We start from the raw sequence: 19,460 nt of genomic DNA on the forward strand, positions 1-19,460 counted from the left end.
TTGCTCTTGGCCTTTTTAGCCACCTGGGCACACTGCTGGCTTGTGTTCAGCTGTCTGTCAATCAACATCCCCAGATCCCTCTCTGCCAGGCAGCTTTCCAGCCACTCTTCCTCAGATTTGTACTGTTGCATGGGTTGTTGTGATCCAAGTTCAGGACTTGGCACTTGGCCTTGTTGAACCTCATACAATTGGCCTCATCCCATCGATCCAGCCAATCCAGATCCCTCTGTGTGACCTTCCTACCCTCCAGCAGATCAATACTCCCACCCAATTTGGTGTCCCCAATACTGAGCCTTGGAGAACACCACTCATGACCGGCCACCAGCTGGGTTTGGTTCCGTTCACCACAACTCTTTGGGCCAGTTCTTTATCCATTGAAGAGTACACCCAACCAGGCCATGTGCTGCCAGCTTCTCCTGGAGAGTGCTGTGGGATATGGTGTCAAAGGCGTTACTGAAGTCTAAGTACACAACATCCACAGCCTTTTCCTCATCTACTAGGTGGGTCACCTTGTCATAGAAAGAGATCAGGTTGGTCAAACAGGACCTGCCTTTCATAAACCCATGTTGACTGGGCATGATCATATAGTTGTCTTGTATGGGCTGTGTGATGTTACTCAAGATCATCTGCTCCATGACCTTCCCCAGCACTGAGGTCAGACTGACAGGTCTATAGTTCCCCAGATCCTCCTTCTGGCCCTTCTTGTAGATGGGTATCGTGTTTGCCAACTTCGAGTCAACTGGGACCTCCTCAGTTAGCAAGGATTGCTGATAGATAAAGGAAAGTGTCTTGGTGAGCACCTCCACCAGCTCTCTCAGCACCCTTGGATGGATTCCATCTGGTCCTGTAAACTTGTGTGTGTCTAAGTGGTGTAGCAGGCCACCAGCCATTTTGTATTATTTGGGCTTCATTCTCCACCCCATTCCTGTCTTCTGGCTCAGAGGGCTGGGTACATGGAGCGCAACTGTTATCACTATTGAAGACTGAGGCAAAGAAGGCATTTAGTACCTCAGCCTTTCCCGCATCTTCTGTTTCCCTCTGTATCCATCAGGGGATGGAGATTCTCCTTCACCTTCTTCTTGTTGCTAATATATTTATAGAAACATTTCTTTTTGCCTTTCACAGCGCTGGCCAGGCTCAGCTCTACTTGGGCTTTGGCCCTTTTAATTTTCTCCCTGTGCCTTTAGCAGTTGTGAATAGTTCTACTGTCTGTGCATCATATGTGTTGTTTTGTTCTCAAACTGGAAAGCAGTTACTGTGACTTTACAGTGAGTGCCATAATTAATTCTGGCATGCCTGGAGATAGATATGAGTTTTCTGATTTATGTCATGGTGATGTCTTCACAGCTTTAATAACTGTGTAAAATAAAGCAAGATGTAAAATTAATTTATTAGTAAGTACAAGTGAAGCACATTTAGTATGTGGGTGATTTTCAAGAGTTCAGATTGATTTCTGTAGATTAAAACAAACCAAACAAAACCCCAAACAGGAAACTAGCATTGTAGCACCTTTATTTGAACTTAAAGTGTAATGTTTATAAGTAAAGAAGTGGTTTGGTGGTACTTCTTGGTTAGAATTACTACAATATTACAAACCTGTTACTGTGCATGTTTTTTGGGTAGAAATAACGTGTCATGGATACTAGTTTGTATTTACGTTTAGTATCTCGGAATTATTTATTATAGTGTTGGTGTATTTGTTTTGCTAGTTTTGCATTATAAAGGAAGATAGACTTTGCTTTTTACATAAAGCAGTTGCACTCTGAATAGATTCTAGTAATCATGGAACTAATGTCAGCAGACAAACATTGACTGTTTATTTCAAGAAGTTGGTTATAATGGAAATAAGTTGCATATGCATGGGATGAATTTGGGAAATAAATGCCAATGTACTTCCTTAACAAATATTTTCAGGTAATTTACATACTTTTAAAGTCATTCTCTGACTACTCTATCACTTTCTGTTTCACTTTGACTTTATTTGATAAATTAATATGTAGTGCTTATATGAACTGGAAATGCTAATTTTATGGCCTGAAATTGTTCCGTGCCATAAATATACTGTACGAAGTTATTTTGGAGGTATGGTTTTTCGGTGCTGGCACAAACCAGCTCAAGTGAATGCCAGCAGATGCTGATATTCTGCCCCCCACCCTGCGCTCCCAGTTTAAGTATTTAAAAGTAGTATGAGACTGAGATAAATGTATTTTAGGGAAAATAAATAAAATAAAATTAATATGTAGATCTTTTAATTGTAGTTCTTGCAGAACAAACAGCTTCCTCCTTGCTCATACTGGCATATATTTCAAATGTAAAATATGTAGGACCACAGGAATTAACAATTCCAAATTGTCTCTACAGTACAAATTTCAGTTTAGTAGGAAAAAGACCAGATACAAGTGTTTACTTTTGAAATGCATGCCCTGCTTTGCACCATCTGCTTATGAAATAATCTAAATTATCGTTTTGGTCTAATCCATCAAGATACAGATTATTGTCTACATCTGTTGATTCAAACTGGATCACCTGCTGGAACTGATCCTTCAGCTGTCAGGACTGTGGGTTTGGGAGGCTACACAGAAGCACATAATACAGAACTGCAAGGTAGCTGGCAGTTGATTTGGTTTGTAAACTCGCCCATCTTTTGTTGGCTACTGCCTTGCCTAAAAGTTGTTATTTGCATAGAAAAAGGCAGAGAGATTAATTTTTAAGAGGGGAAGTGTAAGATGTGAGTGTGCGTTGATTTTTCTGCTGGTGTCACTCCACAGGCATTAGTGAAGATTGCATGGATTTGCAGCTGAAAAGCAATATGGGTCTGATGTCTTGTACAGTTTTTATATTAGAGTTTGTTTGGTTTTGAAACAGATTGTCTTGTCTCAATTAAAGTAACTAATAACAGGTAACTGATGATTGAACATGACGTATGGTCTCAGTTCAAAGAAAATGAATTTCAGGAAAAATTACAGGTATACATATATATGTGTATTTGTGTATATTAGCTTTGTTCCTGCTGTAACAGTTCTCTCTTGTATCTGCATGATTTTTCTGAATTTAATGACAATGCTACAACATTTGCATTTTCATATCCATCTGAAGTTGTCATTTCTGGAACATCATATATGCTATTAAGCCCTGAGCTGTTTCTTTCCAAGGTGAAATTACTACAGGAAAAAAGGTAGGCAGCAGAGCAGTTAGGTAGCTTCGCCCGTGCTTTCAGATGGGTGAAAAGTCAACAGTCTTGTCAGCGTAGTTGACAAGTATGTTTGCCATATCACAAAAAGGTTAAAATGAGAAATTGCTTTAGAGAGTATTAATAAACATGATTGTGAACATTATAAATTCTGGGAAAAGCTGTGCTCAGTTAAAAAATAAAGCATATTTTTTTGTCTTAATATTTCACATTTAGTATTGCTGCTTATACAGCCCTTTTTCACCCGCAAATTATCTTGGCAAAATGAAATCTATGAGTGCACAGGATCTTTTTGACCCATGCTTTTTTCCTGAGAAAGATAGGGTTGATATTTTTTTCTACCAATAGCACTGCAGCTTTTCTTCTTATTTCTTGCACCCCAGGTGTTTTAAGTGGTCTCTCATATAGCATCTACTGCATGTCAGAAGTTCAGGTGGAGGTGTGATAACAGGAACAAAAATCTTTTAGAAACCCCTAGGCCTAATGTAACAAGATTAGTCTTAATGTAACAGGAACTTAATAGAGAAACAATAGCTCTATTAGAGACTGGGCATGAGGCAAAGCAGGGTGACCTTGGTTTGCAAGCTGGGAAAGTGGAATGTTCCACTGAATGAAGAAGGAGCTACGCGGCTTTTGCTGAGTAGCGGCACAAAATGACAATATCCATGTTCAAGAAATTAGGTCAAGAGGCTGGCACTGGGGTTGGGGGTCGCAGAGCACCAGGCTGCAGAGACCGGTACCACTAGAGACCTAGATGAAGACTCTGGAATACCAAATATGGACTTCCGGCAAAGGGCGGGATTATGGAAATAGTTTATGTTTAATGCATTAACTAAGTGGTAGAGACAAATGAATATGCAATAGGAATATGTAATACATACCAAGAAGTGCAAATCATACACATACTCAATTGGAGGAATGATCCTGTGAGTGTCCGGTGGGCTGCAATAAAAGTGCCTGTTTTTTAACACTTTCAAAACGATGTTAAAGAATCTTTGTGCCGACTTGTCAGTATCAGATGTGTCATCTAAAACCAACAGTTGTCAGTGTTAAGGTGGTGCAAGATGTGGGTGGGATAACAAGAAGGTAAAGCACTAAAATGGCAGAGAGCATTTTGTCAGGTTTGCATTAGGAGCTCCCTTTGCATGAATATTCTATGTGATGGGGCTGCTTTGTCCCACCTTTGCTTTTCTGGGTTTTGTTTTCTTGTGGTTGTTTTTTGTTGTTGTTGTTGCCTTTTCTTTTTTGACACCTCCTAGTTGCATTCTTCTGTGCTTGTTCTATTGTTTTCTTCTTTGTGTATGTGAAGTACAGTAAATGCTTGCTTGCTTGTTTAAATTCCCTGAATGAGGAAAAGATCCTCCATTCTTAAAGGGAAACAACTGTTGTTCTTTTGCTCTGATTACTTAACATAAAGTTTACTTCTGGAAGTTACTTGATGTGTAATGTAGAACAAAGAATGCATACTTCCCTTTATTTAGGGAAAGATGCAGGAAGTGATTTTTGAAACACTAAGTCATAGGTATTTTCAGAAGTATTTTTAAGCAAACACAGTATACTTTTTTTTTTTTTCAGAGTTCCTCAACTGCACACATGTGCTCCAAATGTTCATTCTTAAAACACTCTTCCCAAGGTCGATCTCAGTTGAGAGCCTCATGTCTCAGCTCTAAGCTCCTGGATTGCTGTTCCCGTTGTCGCTGGCATTGTGTTTAGGTTGATCCTCTGCATCCTCCCTCTCATGCAAGCACTTATGATGTATGAAAGAGTAACATCTGTGATCAGTATATTAGTGGTACAGTGTGTCAAGATGTTTCTCTGATTTCTCTTGTAATGACTGGAGTTCTGCATCCACACAGATAATCTATGTTGCTTGCTGCATTGTCTAACAGCTGGCCTGGTTTTCTTGGTCATGGGCTGTCATAATAACCACCCTTCAGTGAAACATTATTTCAGAGCTTAAAACTCTGAAGCATTTGGGCTTGGTCACCAGTTTCTGGGACAATCCCAAACGGGAAATTATAATCTTAAAAGGAGATGTACTCTATCACTTAAACTGAAAAAAACCCAAACAAACCACAAAACAAAAAAAATAGAAAAGCTTACTTGGACTGAATTTTTGTTCTTCTGTATAATATATACTATGGCAGCACAAGGTTATGCAGGCACTATCAAGAGGAACATTACTTGACTGTTAAAGGGTGTTTATGATTGTTTTCAATATTCCTTATGAATACAGAAATTGCACTTTTTTCTGTCGTAGTACTGATTTGTGCTCCAGGGCACATTTTTTTGAAACAATAGCAGGAGGAAGGATGTTAGTTATAGATTGGTGCAAAAGTAATCATGGTTTTGGACTTGAATTTTGGACTTGAATTTTTAGTCATTATAACTATGCTCAAACACATCTTTATAAATCAAAATATGAACCATTACAATCAACAGATTTTCGCCATGAAAAATAAACTTGTTAATTCCTTTAGCATAAACATCTGTGCTTTGGGATTTGACAAACTCTTGGAAAGCATTTTCTGAATCCTGCTGGTTGTGGAAGCATTTTCCCTGCAAAAAGCTGTCAAGATGGTTGAAGAACTGGTGATCAGTTGGTGAGAGGTCAGGTGAATATGGCAAATAAGGCAAAACTTTGTAGCCCAATTTGTTCCACCTCTGAAGCGCTGGTTGTGTGATGTGAGGTCGGATGTTGTCATGGAGGAGAACTGGGCCATTTCTGTTGACCAATGCCAGCTGCAGGTGTTGCAGTTTTTGGTGCATCTCATTGATTTCCTGAGCATGCTTCTCAGATGGAATGGTTTCACCAGTATTCAGAAAGCTGTAGTTGATCGGACCAGCAGCAGACCACCAAGCAGTGACCATGACCTTATTTTAGTGCAAGTTTGACTTTGAGAAGTGCTTTGGATGTTCTTCTTAGTCCAGCCACTGAGCTGGTCGTTGCCAGTTGCCGTATAAAATACACTTTTTGTCACATGTCACTATCTGATTGAGAAACAGTTCATTGTTGTTGCATAGAAGAAGACACTTCAAAACAATGACTTCTTTGTTATTGAGCTTTTTCACCTTTCCAATTTGCTTCAAATGCCAAATGACCATAGAACGACCTTATCAGCCTAGGGAGTTGTCCAGTCGCATCCCTGGCCTCAGGGAGGCCGCACACTTCCCAGTAGGTTGGGTATGGTTGGCATATTTGGCCCTCTGTTCCCTTCAGAAGGGAATCACCTACGAAAATTACCCTTCTTTTTGTCTTAACATGAGTGGTTTTGATGGGTAAGACAACCCTCCATCCCAGAAGGGCCTTCATGTGCAACATCAGCTCTCTGCCCATCCAGTTCCAGGGCCTCAAACCTGTTGTGTACAGTTACCTGGGAAGGTGCGGCCGGCTGAGGGTGTATTCATCTGCTGCCCCGAGCAGTAACCTGTTTCCATTCTCCCCCATCTCTGGGGTCTCCCCTTTCAGCCTGGTTCTGAGAGACTAGGGCATCCTTTGTCTGTAATGCCATGATTCACTTCTGCACCTACCTCAGTGATGGTAGAAAGCAAGTCCACCAGTCAGCCTCCTCCTCTGACTCCCTGATGCTCCTCAGTCTCCTCCTGAAGCTGTCACCAGGCTGAGCAGCTCCTTCACTTGGGCACATCGCCCACAGGTGAGCTCACCGCTGCTGTCAGTTCCTGAGCAGAAACTCAGGCGCAGTCTGCAGCCCGGGACCTCGACAGCCGCATATTCCCTCCCAAGCTCAGTTTGAGTGGCTGCATCAGTTCTTACAGCCAGAGGGACCATGCAGGATGCTGAAGGCACAGCTCTGCCAGCTGAATACCATGCCTCCTGCTGTTCTTAGCTCCTTGCTAGTGGGTTGTAGCCTCTGCTTGCAGTGGCAGGGTAGTTCCTGGTCATGCTGCTTGTGCTAATTGCCATGCCCCTGACTGCCACGCCCCTGTTTGCCCATCGTTTTTTCAGTGTTCCTGGTTGGCTTCAGGCACTGTAATAGAGAAGTAACACTAATTTGGGACTCTGGCCAGTTGCAGATGGCCAGAAGTGATTGTGAGAATTCAATTTGCTTAGGCATACAAGTGTCAGCTTGTCTTGCAAGGTATTTTTTTTTTCAATTTTGACATCTTCACCATGATGGTCTTAACGTGCTTCTTCCCCACACATCCAAAAATGCCTTTTGCAATGGTATTTTCTTTATAAAAGCTTTTGGGTAAAAAGTGTCAGTAGCTGTTTTTATTTAAAGGAGTACTGAATGCAGAGCTACAATTCTGCCTCTTAGTCCTCTTTCCTAACTTACTGGTGTACTGCTTTATGTACAAGCTGCCAGTTTTCTTTTGACAGACAAAAATGTGCACTTAGTTGTTTTTTTTTTTTTTTTTTCAGTCTTAGAGGTGTAGGGGATGTTAAGTCTTCTCTTTACTGTCGTACTTGTACACTTTCTCAGAAGTTGCCAGATAAATGATTTGAGAGATATGTTGTTCCGTAATGGAAGACATTTTTTTAAGCTTTTAGGGCATGTGAGATATTTACAAATAAACAAAACATTTAAAATATATTCACTGACATATTTTCATCTTGTTCCATTAGTCTTTCTCTAACAAGTATTTATGTGATGAGTCTACTGTAGGAAACAATTATTTTGCAAATATAAGAGGCCCAGGCAGGATGTCTCAGCAAAGCATTTTGCAAGACCGGGTGTTCTACCTAAAGGTAGGCACACCTAATAGGGCAAAAAGCCCCTGCTTATATCTCCCCCAAATCCCGGCTGCGATTTCCCTCCCCTGTTCCCCATTGGTTGGGTACTTCAGGGTTTACAGACTATCCCAACGCACACAATACCCTTCCCCTTATCAATCTATTTAAGATATGTATTCCTGGTACTTTGGCTACATTTCTCCCTAAATTAACTTATCAATACAGGTATTGGTAAGTATACAGGTGTCAGTACATATTCCGGGAAGAGACTGCGTATTACATTAAGAATTCATAGTCCGATGTCTCTCAGTCCTTCCCCCCTAAATTAGCTTGTAAATACAGGTATCGGTATGTATACAGGTGTCAGTACATATTCCGGGAAGAGACTGTGTATTACATTAAGGATTTATAGTCCGATGGCTCTCAGTCCTTCCCCCCTGCTGGGGTCAGGTGCCAGGTCCTCAGTTATGTAAAAACAACAGTTCTTCATTAAATGTTCCTTACATCTACGAAAGCATAAATCTTCTACAGTATTTGTAAGGAAAAAATGGTACAAACAGTAGTTCAGTGAGTAACATATAATATGAGCATAGCAGACAGTAGGCAGAGAGCAAAATACTGTGGTATATGACTTTCACGGGGGCACCCCAAAAGTCAATTAAGGCGGACAACAAGTTCTAAACCAGACTTTATTCTAGCTGGAAAAGTATAGCCAATAAACTAACTAGAAGAGGGGTTTATACAATTATTTAGGACTCTAACAATATAAAACACAGATTTGGCTATCAGTTTGAGGAGATTATTTGGGCATGACTTTGTAAGAATAATGAAGATCCACAGCATGCACACATTCGCTTACAAGAAACAAAACCAGAGGCCTCTCACTGAAGGGTACCCAGAAGCAACAATCACTTTCCTGGGTTAGGCAAGGGCTCAGTCAAGGATATATCCAGCAAAGAAAAACAACCACTCTCCCAAACGAGGAGATGAGGTGCATTCAATCCCTGGAAGTCTCCTTACATAGCGTCCCAGGCTAAGGGGAGGGCTCCAGTTCACAGACCCACTGCTCTGAGAAGACCACTCAAAGGGGGTCTTTGTGGACCTCATTTTGTAGTCTGGTCAGATCTGGCTGGGTTCATTACAACACAGTCGAGAAGCTTCTCAGCTTCTCTGGGCACCTCCTTTCTTGGGGACCCTGTCAATCAATTGAGGCTCCCACCCCTCCTGCCCACCAGCCAGGGGGAGGTGAGGTCACCCTGCCCCCAGCGGGGCAAGGTGGGACTGCCAGCACTATCCTAGGTGCGTATGTGGAGACAGGAACAGTGGGGAATGAAAGGTGCCAAAGAGCCATCAGCTGCCCTTTTGAAGGCTTGGTATCTCAGGGGATTTGCAACTGCCACAATTACCTCCTCATGTTGCCTTCCCTTGTGAGTGTGCATTTGGCATTCTGTGTAAAGCTGTGGTGCTTGTTCTTTTAGTCCTCTTTCTGTGTAAATAGCTCCTGACCTGATGGAGGCTTTTTCATTTCTTAAAAGGAACTGTAAGAAATCAGTGGTTAAGTGGCAGATAAATTAGTCTGTTCTCTGAAGAAAACACTGTGGAGAGAGCTGATGCTGTTCTTTTTGGCTTACTGACCCATGGATCTAGGTAGTTTCTGGGCAGTTAGCCAGTGATGTGCCTCCAAACAGCTGCAGTGTATGGTCTCTCTTAGAGGGACATAGGGAATAATGGAGTGTATAAAGGACCAATGACACAAAAGGAATTGCAGGGAATGGAACCTGTAAACATTTGGAGGGGAACTGCATTATTGCAGAGAGGGAGCATAAAAATACAGAACAAAACTGTGAAAACTACTTTTCATTAATTCTGCTGCTCATGTAACTACTGATTTATTTTGAGGATGACTCTTAAAACATCAATGGCATAAAAGAGAATTTCCAAAGTAAACGCATTGCCCGTATTGTTATGGACTTGTTTATTATGAATGGACTGAAGTGTCATCTCTATCTGTTGTTAACCAGCTGGATAGAGGCTGTGTGGCAAGATGGGTAGTGAGGCTGAACGAGGATACCAGAATTTTCTGAAGTTCCTGAGTCTCCGGTTAGATTGGGACAAAAGTGGCCTTAAAGCATTTTAAAGCAAAGACTTGTGCCATTTGTTTCATTTATTATTCTTTAACATCACGTTTCTGTGTTAGGTCAAGTGTTTGTTTCCTATCAGCTATGTTTTGGCTGCTGCATTTTCTGTTTGGCACTGATGTCCTAAAGAGAGAAACGTTTATAGCTTAGGTCTTCCTTACTTTTGTGTTTCTCCCTTTTTTGCTCTTTTACCTTTTGTTTTTTCCCTCAAATTTAATAGCAATGAAAAGAGGACTAGCAAAGAAGTCCAATAGTCTGCATCAGTAAGCAAAGCATAGGAAAGCATTCTATAATTGTACAAGGCCATAGGAGAACTTTGTTTACAAGGCACCATGTTTGGGTTTGGGGGCCTTTTATTTCTCTAGAGATTTTCAAATTAAGGCAGATTGTCTAGCAAAGAGATACCAAAGTGATTGCCAGCTGAACTATTTTTAATTTTGATGTTCCAAAGATCTTGAGTTTATGCAATTTGGAGAAGAAATGCTGGCTAAGGTTTATTGCATCTCTGTAGAGAGAGGGCCTAGAATCACCATGGAAGATTTTATGATCTCAGTAGACAGCAATAGATAAAAATACTTTAGAACAGTTGAGATGACTGTTGTTGGATGTCTGTGTACTGACATGCTGTGATTTTATTATCCAGCATCTTTGGAGTTATTGCTTAGGTTTCGTCTGTGCTAGAAGGTTAGGCTATGCTAACTTAATCAATAGCTAAAGTGGCAAAGGTGGTCTTCGCAGACAAGGTATTGACTTTGAATTGCTCATTGTGGAGAGTTTGTCCTGTTCTGAGAAACAAAGTAATTGGTAAGAACTTTTTGGCCTGATAACCCCATTGCTCTTGAACTATAGACACAGTGCACCTGGAGAATCACTGTTTACGAATACACTTGCCTGTCCTCTTATGTAGACTACCAGGTCACAGATGCTTGAAATTGGAAGTTATGTTATGTTTGGTATTGAAAAGAGTTTTCCATCCATGTTAGGGGCCCAGGTAGTGCCTTTGGAGAGCTTCAGTCTCCTTGCCCTGGCAGTCCATGTGTTCTACAAGGCATTCATGGTTTATGACTTTCTCTTGCTTTACCTAATTTCTGCTGTGTTGGTTTTGCTGTTCCTTGTGTTCAAAAATTTTGTGCTCCTTTCAGCTCTTTTGACAAGTAACACTGGAGCTTCCTAGATTGGTCTCATTGTTTTCCAGGCTTTTCCCTTGCTTTTGCTGCTTCCCAATCCAATTAAGCTTGTCCTTTTCAAGGCTATTGCTGAAGGAATGAATTTCAAAGTGTAATAAAAATGCTTTGGTGGGCTGCATTGCACCGCACCTCTTGCAGATTATTTTATTCAGCATTCTTGTGGCCACTAGAGCTATTTATGTTGTCATAGGAACAGTGGCATCAAAATGGGAGGAGGTATCACGTAGCCTTAGGAGTGGGAAAACTGGGACTTACAGATATCTGTTTTCAAGGGCTGTCCAGAGGTCTCAATGGAAAATACAGCTAGCAGGCTGAGGTTGAAGAAGCACCTGTAGGATACATGTTTCTGGGATGTGAAAGTGAACTGAGCTCTGGTAAACAAGATGTTTTCTTGCTCCAACTGCTTGGATTCCCTGTGAAGATTTTCTATGAACACTGGAAATCTGGGCTTAGAACTTTGTTTTTATGGTGTTGTCAACGAAGGAAACTGCTGTTGTTATGAACTTATGACTCACAAAAATAAGGGGAAGTGGATTGTAGATGGTGCATGTATTTAAAAAAGAAATGTGGCAGTCTGATTTCTAGTTAGGTTTGAATTCCTGGAGTTTTTCTCTGGATATGGCGTATTTTGTGTTGCAAAAACTTGGGTAGTGAGAAGTTAAATTCTAAGTTTACTCACCCAGGCAATGCAGATGTTACATTCCAGAAAACATTGTGAAATAAAGCAGATGCAGGCAGGTTTTCAGGAGATTTGCTCTACTGTGTCCAGAAGTGTAGGCGTAATTCTCATCATCAACGATGAACACACGTGCTTCAACTTTGCAAATCGAGTAGCATGAAAGTAGAACTGATCTGCGACCTGTTGGTCTGTGTTTGTTAATTTAACTGCTTTACGCCTATGTGAAAGGAGGCGTAAGTGCTCCTGTACTGCAACACGTGTATTTGGAAGTGGGGAGGCAAGAGACGTGATTCCTATAGACTTCCAAAAGTCCAGTGGCTGTTCTTTGTTGCTAGAGAGAGGCTACTGGTAGGTTTCCTTTTGTTTTGGAGATGGCCCAGAGGCTGTTGAAGTAGGAGCAGCCCTGAGAAAATGGCAGTGTGCTAAAACAAAGATGGATATCTCACAGGTCGCAAGGTCATTGTTCATTCAAAGTCTCCTTTAAATATACATATATATTTCTGTTGAATAATCTCTATTTTCCCACTTGCTATTATTACTGTTATTAGCATACTGGTGCTCTCAAAGAGGCATTGAAAATTCAAAACGAGCACAACTGGTGATAAATCCAGTGTCTTAGGTTCTAACTCTCTTCTGCCTTGCATGTTTTCAGTTGTATGTTTGCTGTTAGAGACAAACACCCTGTGCTTATCTCAGTACCTCAGTATCTAAACCAGTTACCTCTGTATCTCTTAAAACAATCAACAGTTAGCAGTGGTCACATTCCTTGACTTGAGATTGCTTCACTGCATTATTTAAGGTATAAAAAGATGTACTGCTGAGGAGGAAAGTGGCTCTACAGCATCCTAGATTTATGTATGTTGAAGGCGTTGTAAGCTTTACAGGGTTCTATTGTGAAATTTGTTGACAATATTTAACTCTACTAGCTAATGACTTGCTATTGGGGCTGGCTGACCTGGTTGCTTAGATACTTCTCCTCCAGTTCAACTGAAATATGCCTGAGAGTAAACTATACTATACATATGTTTTTAAATCTGTGTATATACATTGTCCGTAAATCTGAGAGCCCTTTGTACCTGGACTCTACAGAGGTATGCCTTCATGAAAAGCAAAAGTAGTACTGTGTTCAGTTGTATAGATCCTGGTAATAGCAGTCACCATCAGGAGTTAGTCACTTAAAATGACCACATAGACTAGGAAAAATTGCAGTAACTTGCCTTTTTTCTCAAAGCTTTTGTGTATCTAATAGAGTTTGAACTCAAATGGGTATTTTTGCTGTTAAGCTGCTAGATAAACAACTGAAAACTGCTGCGCTATGTGGATATGTCACTGGCTGACGTGCATCTGTGTTGCTGCTTTTGCTTTCAGATGTTACCATGAGTATCAGTTGGAGCACAAGGAGCTATGGTAATAGGAGTGTTTGGGAGAGCTGGGTCTTATTTACTTGAGAAAGGTAAGAGTGTGATGGGGTTTTGGGAATTCCTGATGGAACAGAGTCAGAGTGGGTGATAACTAGCCAGGCAAGACCACCAGGGAATGAGATACCTTACAAAGTTCAAAGAAAAAATGCCAGAAGTTGAGAACTGGCAACTACACAGAAGGAAACACTAAGAAATCCACTAGAAAGGAAAATAGAACTGATTACTTCTGTAGCCTGTTACTGAATTGGGAGATGTGAAGAAAATTCGAGAGTGCAGTTATATTACGCAAAACATAAAAAATTAGAAACTGTGGCAACCAAAATGAAATCCTGTGCAGAAAGAAGGTTATCATGTTGCGGTGAGTTAACTTTGGCTAGATGCCAGGCACCCACTGAGCCGCTTTTTCACTCCCTGTCCTCAGCTGGACAGGAGGAAGAAAATATTACAAAAGGCATATGGGGTGAGATAAAGACAGGGAGATTACCCAGTAAGTACAGTCATAGGCAAAACATATTCAGCTTGGGGAAATTAATTCATTGACAATCAAAAGTCAGAGTGGGATAATGAAAAATCAAATCTTAAAACATCTTTCCCTCACCTCTCCCTTCTTCCTGGGCTCAACTTCACTCTGGACTTCTCTACCTTCTCCAGCTATGTAACACAGAGGAATGTGGAATGGGGCTTGCAGTCACTTCATTACAAGTTGTCTTTGCTGCTCCTTCCTCTTCATGTTCTTCCCTGGCTCTAGTGTGAGGTCCCACACAATTCAGTTCTCCATGAACTTCTCCAACATGAGTCCTTCCTCTGGGCTGCAGTTCTTTACAAACTGCTCCAGCATGGGACCCTTCCACAGGGTGTGCTCCTTCAGAAATGGACAGCTCCAGCATGGATCCCCTGCCAGGAAACCTGCTGCAGCATGGACTCCTTTTTCTGTGGGTCTGCAAGTCCTGCCAGGAGCCTGCTCCGGTATGGGCTCTCCGTGGCATCACAGCCTCCTTCAGGCACATCCATCTGGTCTGGCATGGGGTCCTCCATGGGCTGCAGGTGGATCTGTGCTCCACCGTGGACCTGCATGGACTGCCAGGGGACAGCTGGCCTCACTGCGTTCTGCACCATGGGCTGCAACAAACTCCCTGTTCTGGTACCTGTAGCACCTCCTCCCCCTCCTTCTTCACTGACGTTGGTGTCTGCAGAGTTGTTTGAGTCTTCTCTCTTGGCTGCTGTTGCACAGCCATTTTTATCCCTTCTTAAGTATGTTTTTCACAGAGGTGTTACCACCGTCGCTGATTGGCTCAGCTTTAGCCAGCAGCAGATCTGTCTTGGTGCTGACTGTCATTGGCTCTGTTGGCCATAGGGGAGCTTCTGTCATTTTCTCCTTTCACCGTTCAGCCTCACAGCTCCTAAGCAAACGTACAGACGTGCTAATCGATTTCCTACTGAGGTGACTCCTTCCCATGTACAGGATCTGTACATTTGACTGTTGGTTATAGACAAGCTTTGGCAGGTCCCTGTGGCAAGTGAGCGTGAAGGTGGTTCAGTCCCGCCTTCAGAAAGGCGACTCACGACGGACATGAGGATTTAAATAAAAATGGAGAGAGGGAGGAAAAAATGCCCAAGAATATTAAAGCTACAAAGACATTCAATTAAAAAAAAAAAGTCAGTCTTTAATAAAAGAGTAAAATTATTATTTTTAAGCTTTGTTACCCCCCATGCAGAGTCAGTTCTGCTGCTCACAAGTCACCTCTATGGAAGTTAAATCCATTAAAAGCTCAGGATATTACCAAAGCCATTTCTCACATAGCCCCCTGCTGCCAAAACCTTGCTGTGTAAAACCAGTACAACATGGCCTGAAATAAAGGGATCTGGAATTATTTACATAGATAACCAATGCAGACAAACATTGCCTATTTGTATGTGCTTATCCTTTGACTACACAAGGCATTTGAGCTCGTAATTTTGTCACAACTCCAAGAAAGGTTCTTCAAGAAGAAAAACACAACTACTTTCCATATGGTGTCCTGGGGCAAGGTGAAGTGTATGAAGAACTGAGTGAAAAAGCTAATGTAGGGGAGCAAAGTGAACTCAGCACCTTGTATTTTTTGTGCGTGTGATTACTTATAACTTAAGCAGTTTGCTGCCTAGAAGACTTCTACAGCTGAAAAGGGTAATGTAGTTGATCCCAAATGCACACTTTTTCTGGGTTCCTTTTGCTATACCTTGGATCTAAAATTGCAGATAAGTTACAGAGAAGCCATTGTTTTGAGTAAAGAAATGCATATATACAGAAGGATCTGTCAATCCTACTGATATTCTCTTGCTTACTCACTAGTCAGAAATCTTCGACTACTCTAAGTTTGCCATGGGGGAAAAGTCTGGAATTGTAAATCCTCAACCAAAACCTTTTGATGCAAGAGAGATTTATATATTGTGTCTTTTGCTTAAGTTGTGGTGGCTTCAAATATTTAACTTTACTCAGAAGGCTTCCAGAAACTTGTGGGGTTTTTTGTTGTGGTTGTTCTGGTGCTGTTTTGCTTTGTGGTTTGTTTTTTTTTTTTCTTTTCAGGACTAACAAAAATGCAGAAATAATCCAGCTGTATAAATGGAGTGTTCAGACTGATGGGCGATTTGCAGCAAAATCTAAATATGAGTGACCTGCTGCTCTGTCATTTGATAGAATTGCTGCATTTTGTCTATTTTTTTATAAATGCAGTACCTAGATTTTTGTGTGTGTTTTTGCAAGAATCTTTTAAGTGGGTTACCTCTGTCTAATACTTGTGTTACAGGCAAATGTCCATGGCTGTGATGTTCAAAGTAAGCTTCAGAAAGCAGTCACACGCAACACAAGGACAGAAGGAGCTTTGTTGTGTATTTTCATGTAAGGACAGAGGTCAGCAAGGTTGTTGGCAGGACCAGAGAGTAATAAACTTTGCTCATCAGTGAAAACATGTCTCTAGAAGAGTGCACGTGATTTACGAGTAAGGGGGAAAGGGAAATGGCTTCTGTCTGTGTGCTTATAAGGAAGTGCTTCTTTTTGAGTTGCCTTTGGTTTGTGTACCAAGACAAAATGATTAAGAACTCTTGTAAGGTGTTGCTCTAGGTGACCCGTCTATGTTGTACTGTGGTGAAAAGTGACCCATTTTGAGCCTCTTCATAGTGCTGTGGCTTATTCAAGACATCAGTATGGATTGAAGAAAATTCTATTAAGTGTTTAAAGGGATCAATTTTTCACTGGCATGAGTGGATGTGGGTCCTTTTCATGAACTATTAGGGAGGTAGGCCCTCCAGGAGGCTTTTACCATGAGGCACAGTCTCTTCAGAGTAAAGAACACCATCTGCATCCATTTCTAGAAGTGTTTAAACACTGGGCAGGCTCTGTATTATGTGTGAGGCTGTGAGACCTTTGTGGCAAAACAGAGGAGGAAGGTGATATCAGGACATGGCTGCAAGAGCTGATTTGGTTTGTGGGTTTTTTGGGGGTGGCTGGCATTGGTTGCATAGGACAGCTTTGGTCTTTTCAGAGTTCATAAAGTGTTTGGTTTGTGTGTGTGTGTTTGTTTTCTCTATTTCTTGTCATTAAGCTCTGAATCAGGAATTTGCCCCTTATTAGCTATGTAGAAACAGTATAAGGAATGTCCTAAAAACTGTGTTTCTAAGGTCATAGCTTCATGCACACTTAAGCTGCATCTGGAATAGCAGAAAAAGCTGCCCATTATCACCTGGCTTATAACCACCTTGCTGGATGAAAGAACTGCTGCAGTGCAACACTAGCATAAAGTGTTAACTGAGGTAAATCCCTTGTCCGGTTTCACTGAGTGTTTTTACAGATCTGTACCTGCAGTGTGTGGCAGACCTGGAAATGTTTCCCTCAGTGCTGCCTTATCACGAGATCATGAAATGAAATCAAAGAGGTTACAATCTGTTTAATAACTTCTAGGTGATATTTGTTTCTGCCTCTCTTTGTACATTGTACGAATTGATACATTGCTAGAAGCACTGACAGGGAGGGCTGCCAGCTATTACAATGTTGAACGTAGAGATCTTTTTTTTTTTTCCCCGCAGTAATCTAAAAGATTACTTGCTCTAACTAGTAATCTATTTTGGTAGTCTTTAGGGGGCTATTAAGATAAATGGATTAAATTTTGGACAGACCCACACAGTAAATAAATGCTTTGTAAAGGTAAACAGTGATGGCATTGATTTATTTATATTTTTGGCTGTTCAAAAAATCCCCAACTGGAGCTACTGATAGAGGTGGCATCAATGATGAAGGAACATACACCTGGGAACTTGGGAGGGGGAGATAGAATAACTTGGGATTTTAGGAAGTAAAGGTTTTATTTTCTTTTGTGTGCAGCTCTACAGTAATGCAAAGTGAATTAAAAATTTTGCAGATGCAGTGGCCTCAATGTGCAGATATATCTTTGAACTTTACCTTCATTTGTGTCATAAAGTTTGTTCATTAATCAAAAAGAATAGCTTTGTTTCCATTCTACCTGCAGTTCTGAGTAATCCTCACTATTCAGGAGACTGAAGCTAGAGGCTTCTCATTTTGAGGGTAGCGATTCTTCCCACCTAACTCCAAGTAGTAGTGCAAAGCACAAGCTTGCAGGCTGGTAGACACCAACTTCAGCTGCTGAACATAATTTTTACAAGGCTCTGCTGTATGGTTTGCTCATGTAGCCCCAGTGCTGTCCTCCTGTGCTTATGGTACTTTTACATATTTGGTGCTTTTTGCCTCTTGTATGATACGCACAGGAAAATTATGATGTAAACTATGTTCAAGGCATATGATTAATATTATTTCTTATCAAATAAAAACCAGAAAACCTGAATTACCTTTATCATCCAGGAGCATGTTATAATTTCACAGAAGTGTATTAGCCCTGTCCTACCTGTCCTACAGAACTAAACACCTGACTACACTTCTTTTTGCTTTTTTCCCAACTGAACTGTTAGTTAAAAACATTTTAGCATCGCAGTTATTTTCATCTTAGAGTTCATTCTCATAAACTTTGTAGTATGGTTGCCAGTATTGGTAAGAAACAATTTCCTGTAAAAAACAGGAGAGTTTCCCATCCTAAGATGCTGCTTCTGTTATGAAAATAATATAGAAAACATTGGCATTTAGACAAGTGATGATTTGTGTCTAGAAATCCAGAGCATAGTCTAGTCATTTGACTATAGGAGAACTAACATTAGATGGCTTATTGAAACAGGCTGCTGATATTAATTGAGTTATATAATCTGGATTGTGCTTTTCTCTCTCAAACTAGCTCTTGAAAGGAAGCCTATATGTAGGACTATTAGGAGCATTAAGCAGGGTCTTCCAGTCTTTCTGATGGCTTCTGAGACACCAGAGTTGAGATGCCTGTATTGAGAAACTGAGATGCCTGTATTGAGAATACATATTTCAGTTACTGCTCTATATTGGGTTCTTGTTAGAGGATACTTTGAACCAATTGTAATATCCTACTATTGGTGGAAGTGCAAATCTTTTAACACTGGACAGTCCCCGGGTAGAGCTTGTGTCTGGGAGGTGTTCTCTCCAGTTCAGTTTTTCCCATTTTTTAGTCTTGGCTGCACCTACCCTTGTTTATTTCCTTGCTACTTAAATCCTAACTCCTAATAATGTTCCCCTACATTCCAGCTCATCTTACCACCCATCATCTCTGGCTGTCTTGAGGAGGAAGAGAAACAAAGACATTTCCAGAGGATGTATGTAATATTTTGTTTACTATTTGCTTCTCTCTTGTCTAACCTTATCAGCTGTTCTTTCTTCTAGTTTCAGTTTCTGGGTACCTGAGTACGGAAGGGTCTGTGATGTGAGTGTTGAGCAATCTAAAGAAAGTTCAGAATTTCCTCAGACCTTGTATCTTGCTAGAAATCAACATCTGACCCATGGTCATGTTCCAGGAAAATCATAGGCTTGGTACGTGGCTTCTGAACTGGGAAGTAGCATTCATTATTTCATGGGGCAGAATCTTTTTGCTTATATTGCTGTTGTGCTCTGAGAGGCTGTATTTTGCACAGTGCTGCAAATGCACAGTGCAAAAAGAAAAACTGGTAATCAAGCAGACTACTTTCAAAGTGGAGAAGAAGTGTCATATATATTCTGTCTGACCTGGTGCCAGGAGGTTTCTTTTGCTCTG

At 41.0% G+C, this 19,460-nt stretch overlaps 2 protein-coding genes across 5 annotated transcripts in view; both read left to right on the forward strand.

Moving 5' to 3' along the window:
• The window catches only part of SHB (SH2 domain containing adaptor protein B), a 153,680-nt gene that overhangs the window by 81,433 nt on the left and 52,787 nt on the right, over window positions 1-19,460 (forward strand). Inside the window, exons 7-8 of the transcript XR_014186283.1 lie at window positions 13,259-13,343; window positions 18,959-19,026. The gene's annotated coding sequence lies outside the window, so the exon portion shown is untranslated. The remainder of the gene's footprint in view (window positions 1-13,258; window positions 13,344-18,958; window positions 19,027-19,460) is intronic.
• Window positions 1-19,460, forward strand: part of RNF38 (ring finger protein 38) — a 119,273-nt gene that overhangs the window by 4,202 nt on the left and 95,611 nt on the right. The window contains exon 2 of one of the 4 annotated variants that reach the window (XM_082075434.1): window positions 13,259-13,343. The exons of 2 other annotated variants lie outside the window; for them this stretch is intronic. In XM_082075434.1, coding sequence (XP_081931560.1) covers window positions 13,295-13,343 — 49 coding nt within the window. In that variant the 5' untranslated portion in view covers window positions 13,259-13,294. Of the gene's footprint in view, window positions 1-13,258; window positions 13,344-18,958; window positions 19,027-19,460 lie in introns of all 4 variants that reach the window. One more of the 4 variants, XM_082075436.1, reaches the window with a different exon arrangement.

Source organism: Streptopelia decaocto, assembly GCF_964273445.1.
Source record: "Streptopelia decaocto genome assembly, chromosome: Z".
Lineage (NCBI taxonomy): Eukaryota > Metazoa > Chordata > Aves > Columbiformes > Columbidae > Streptopelia > Streptopelia decaocto.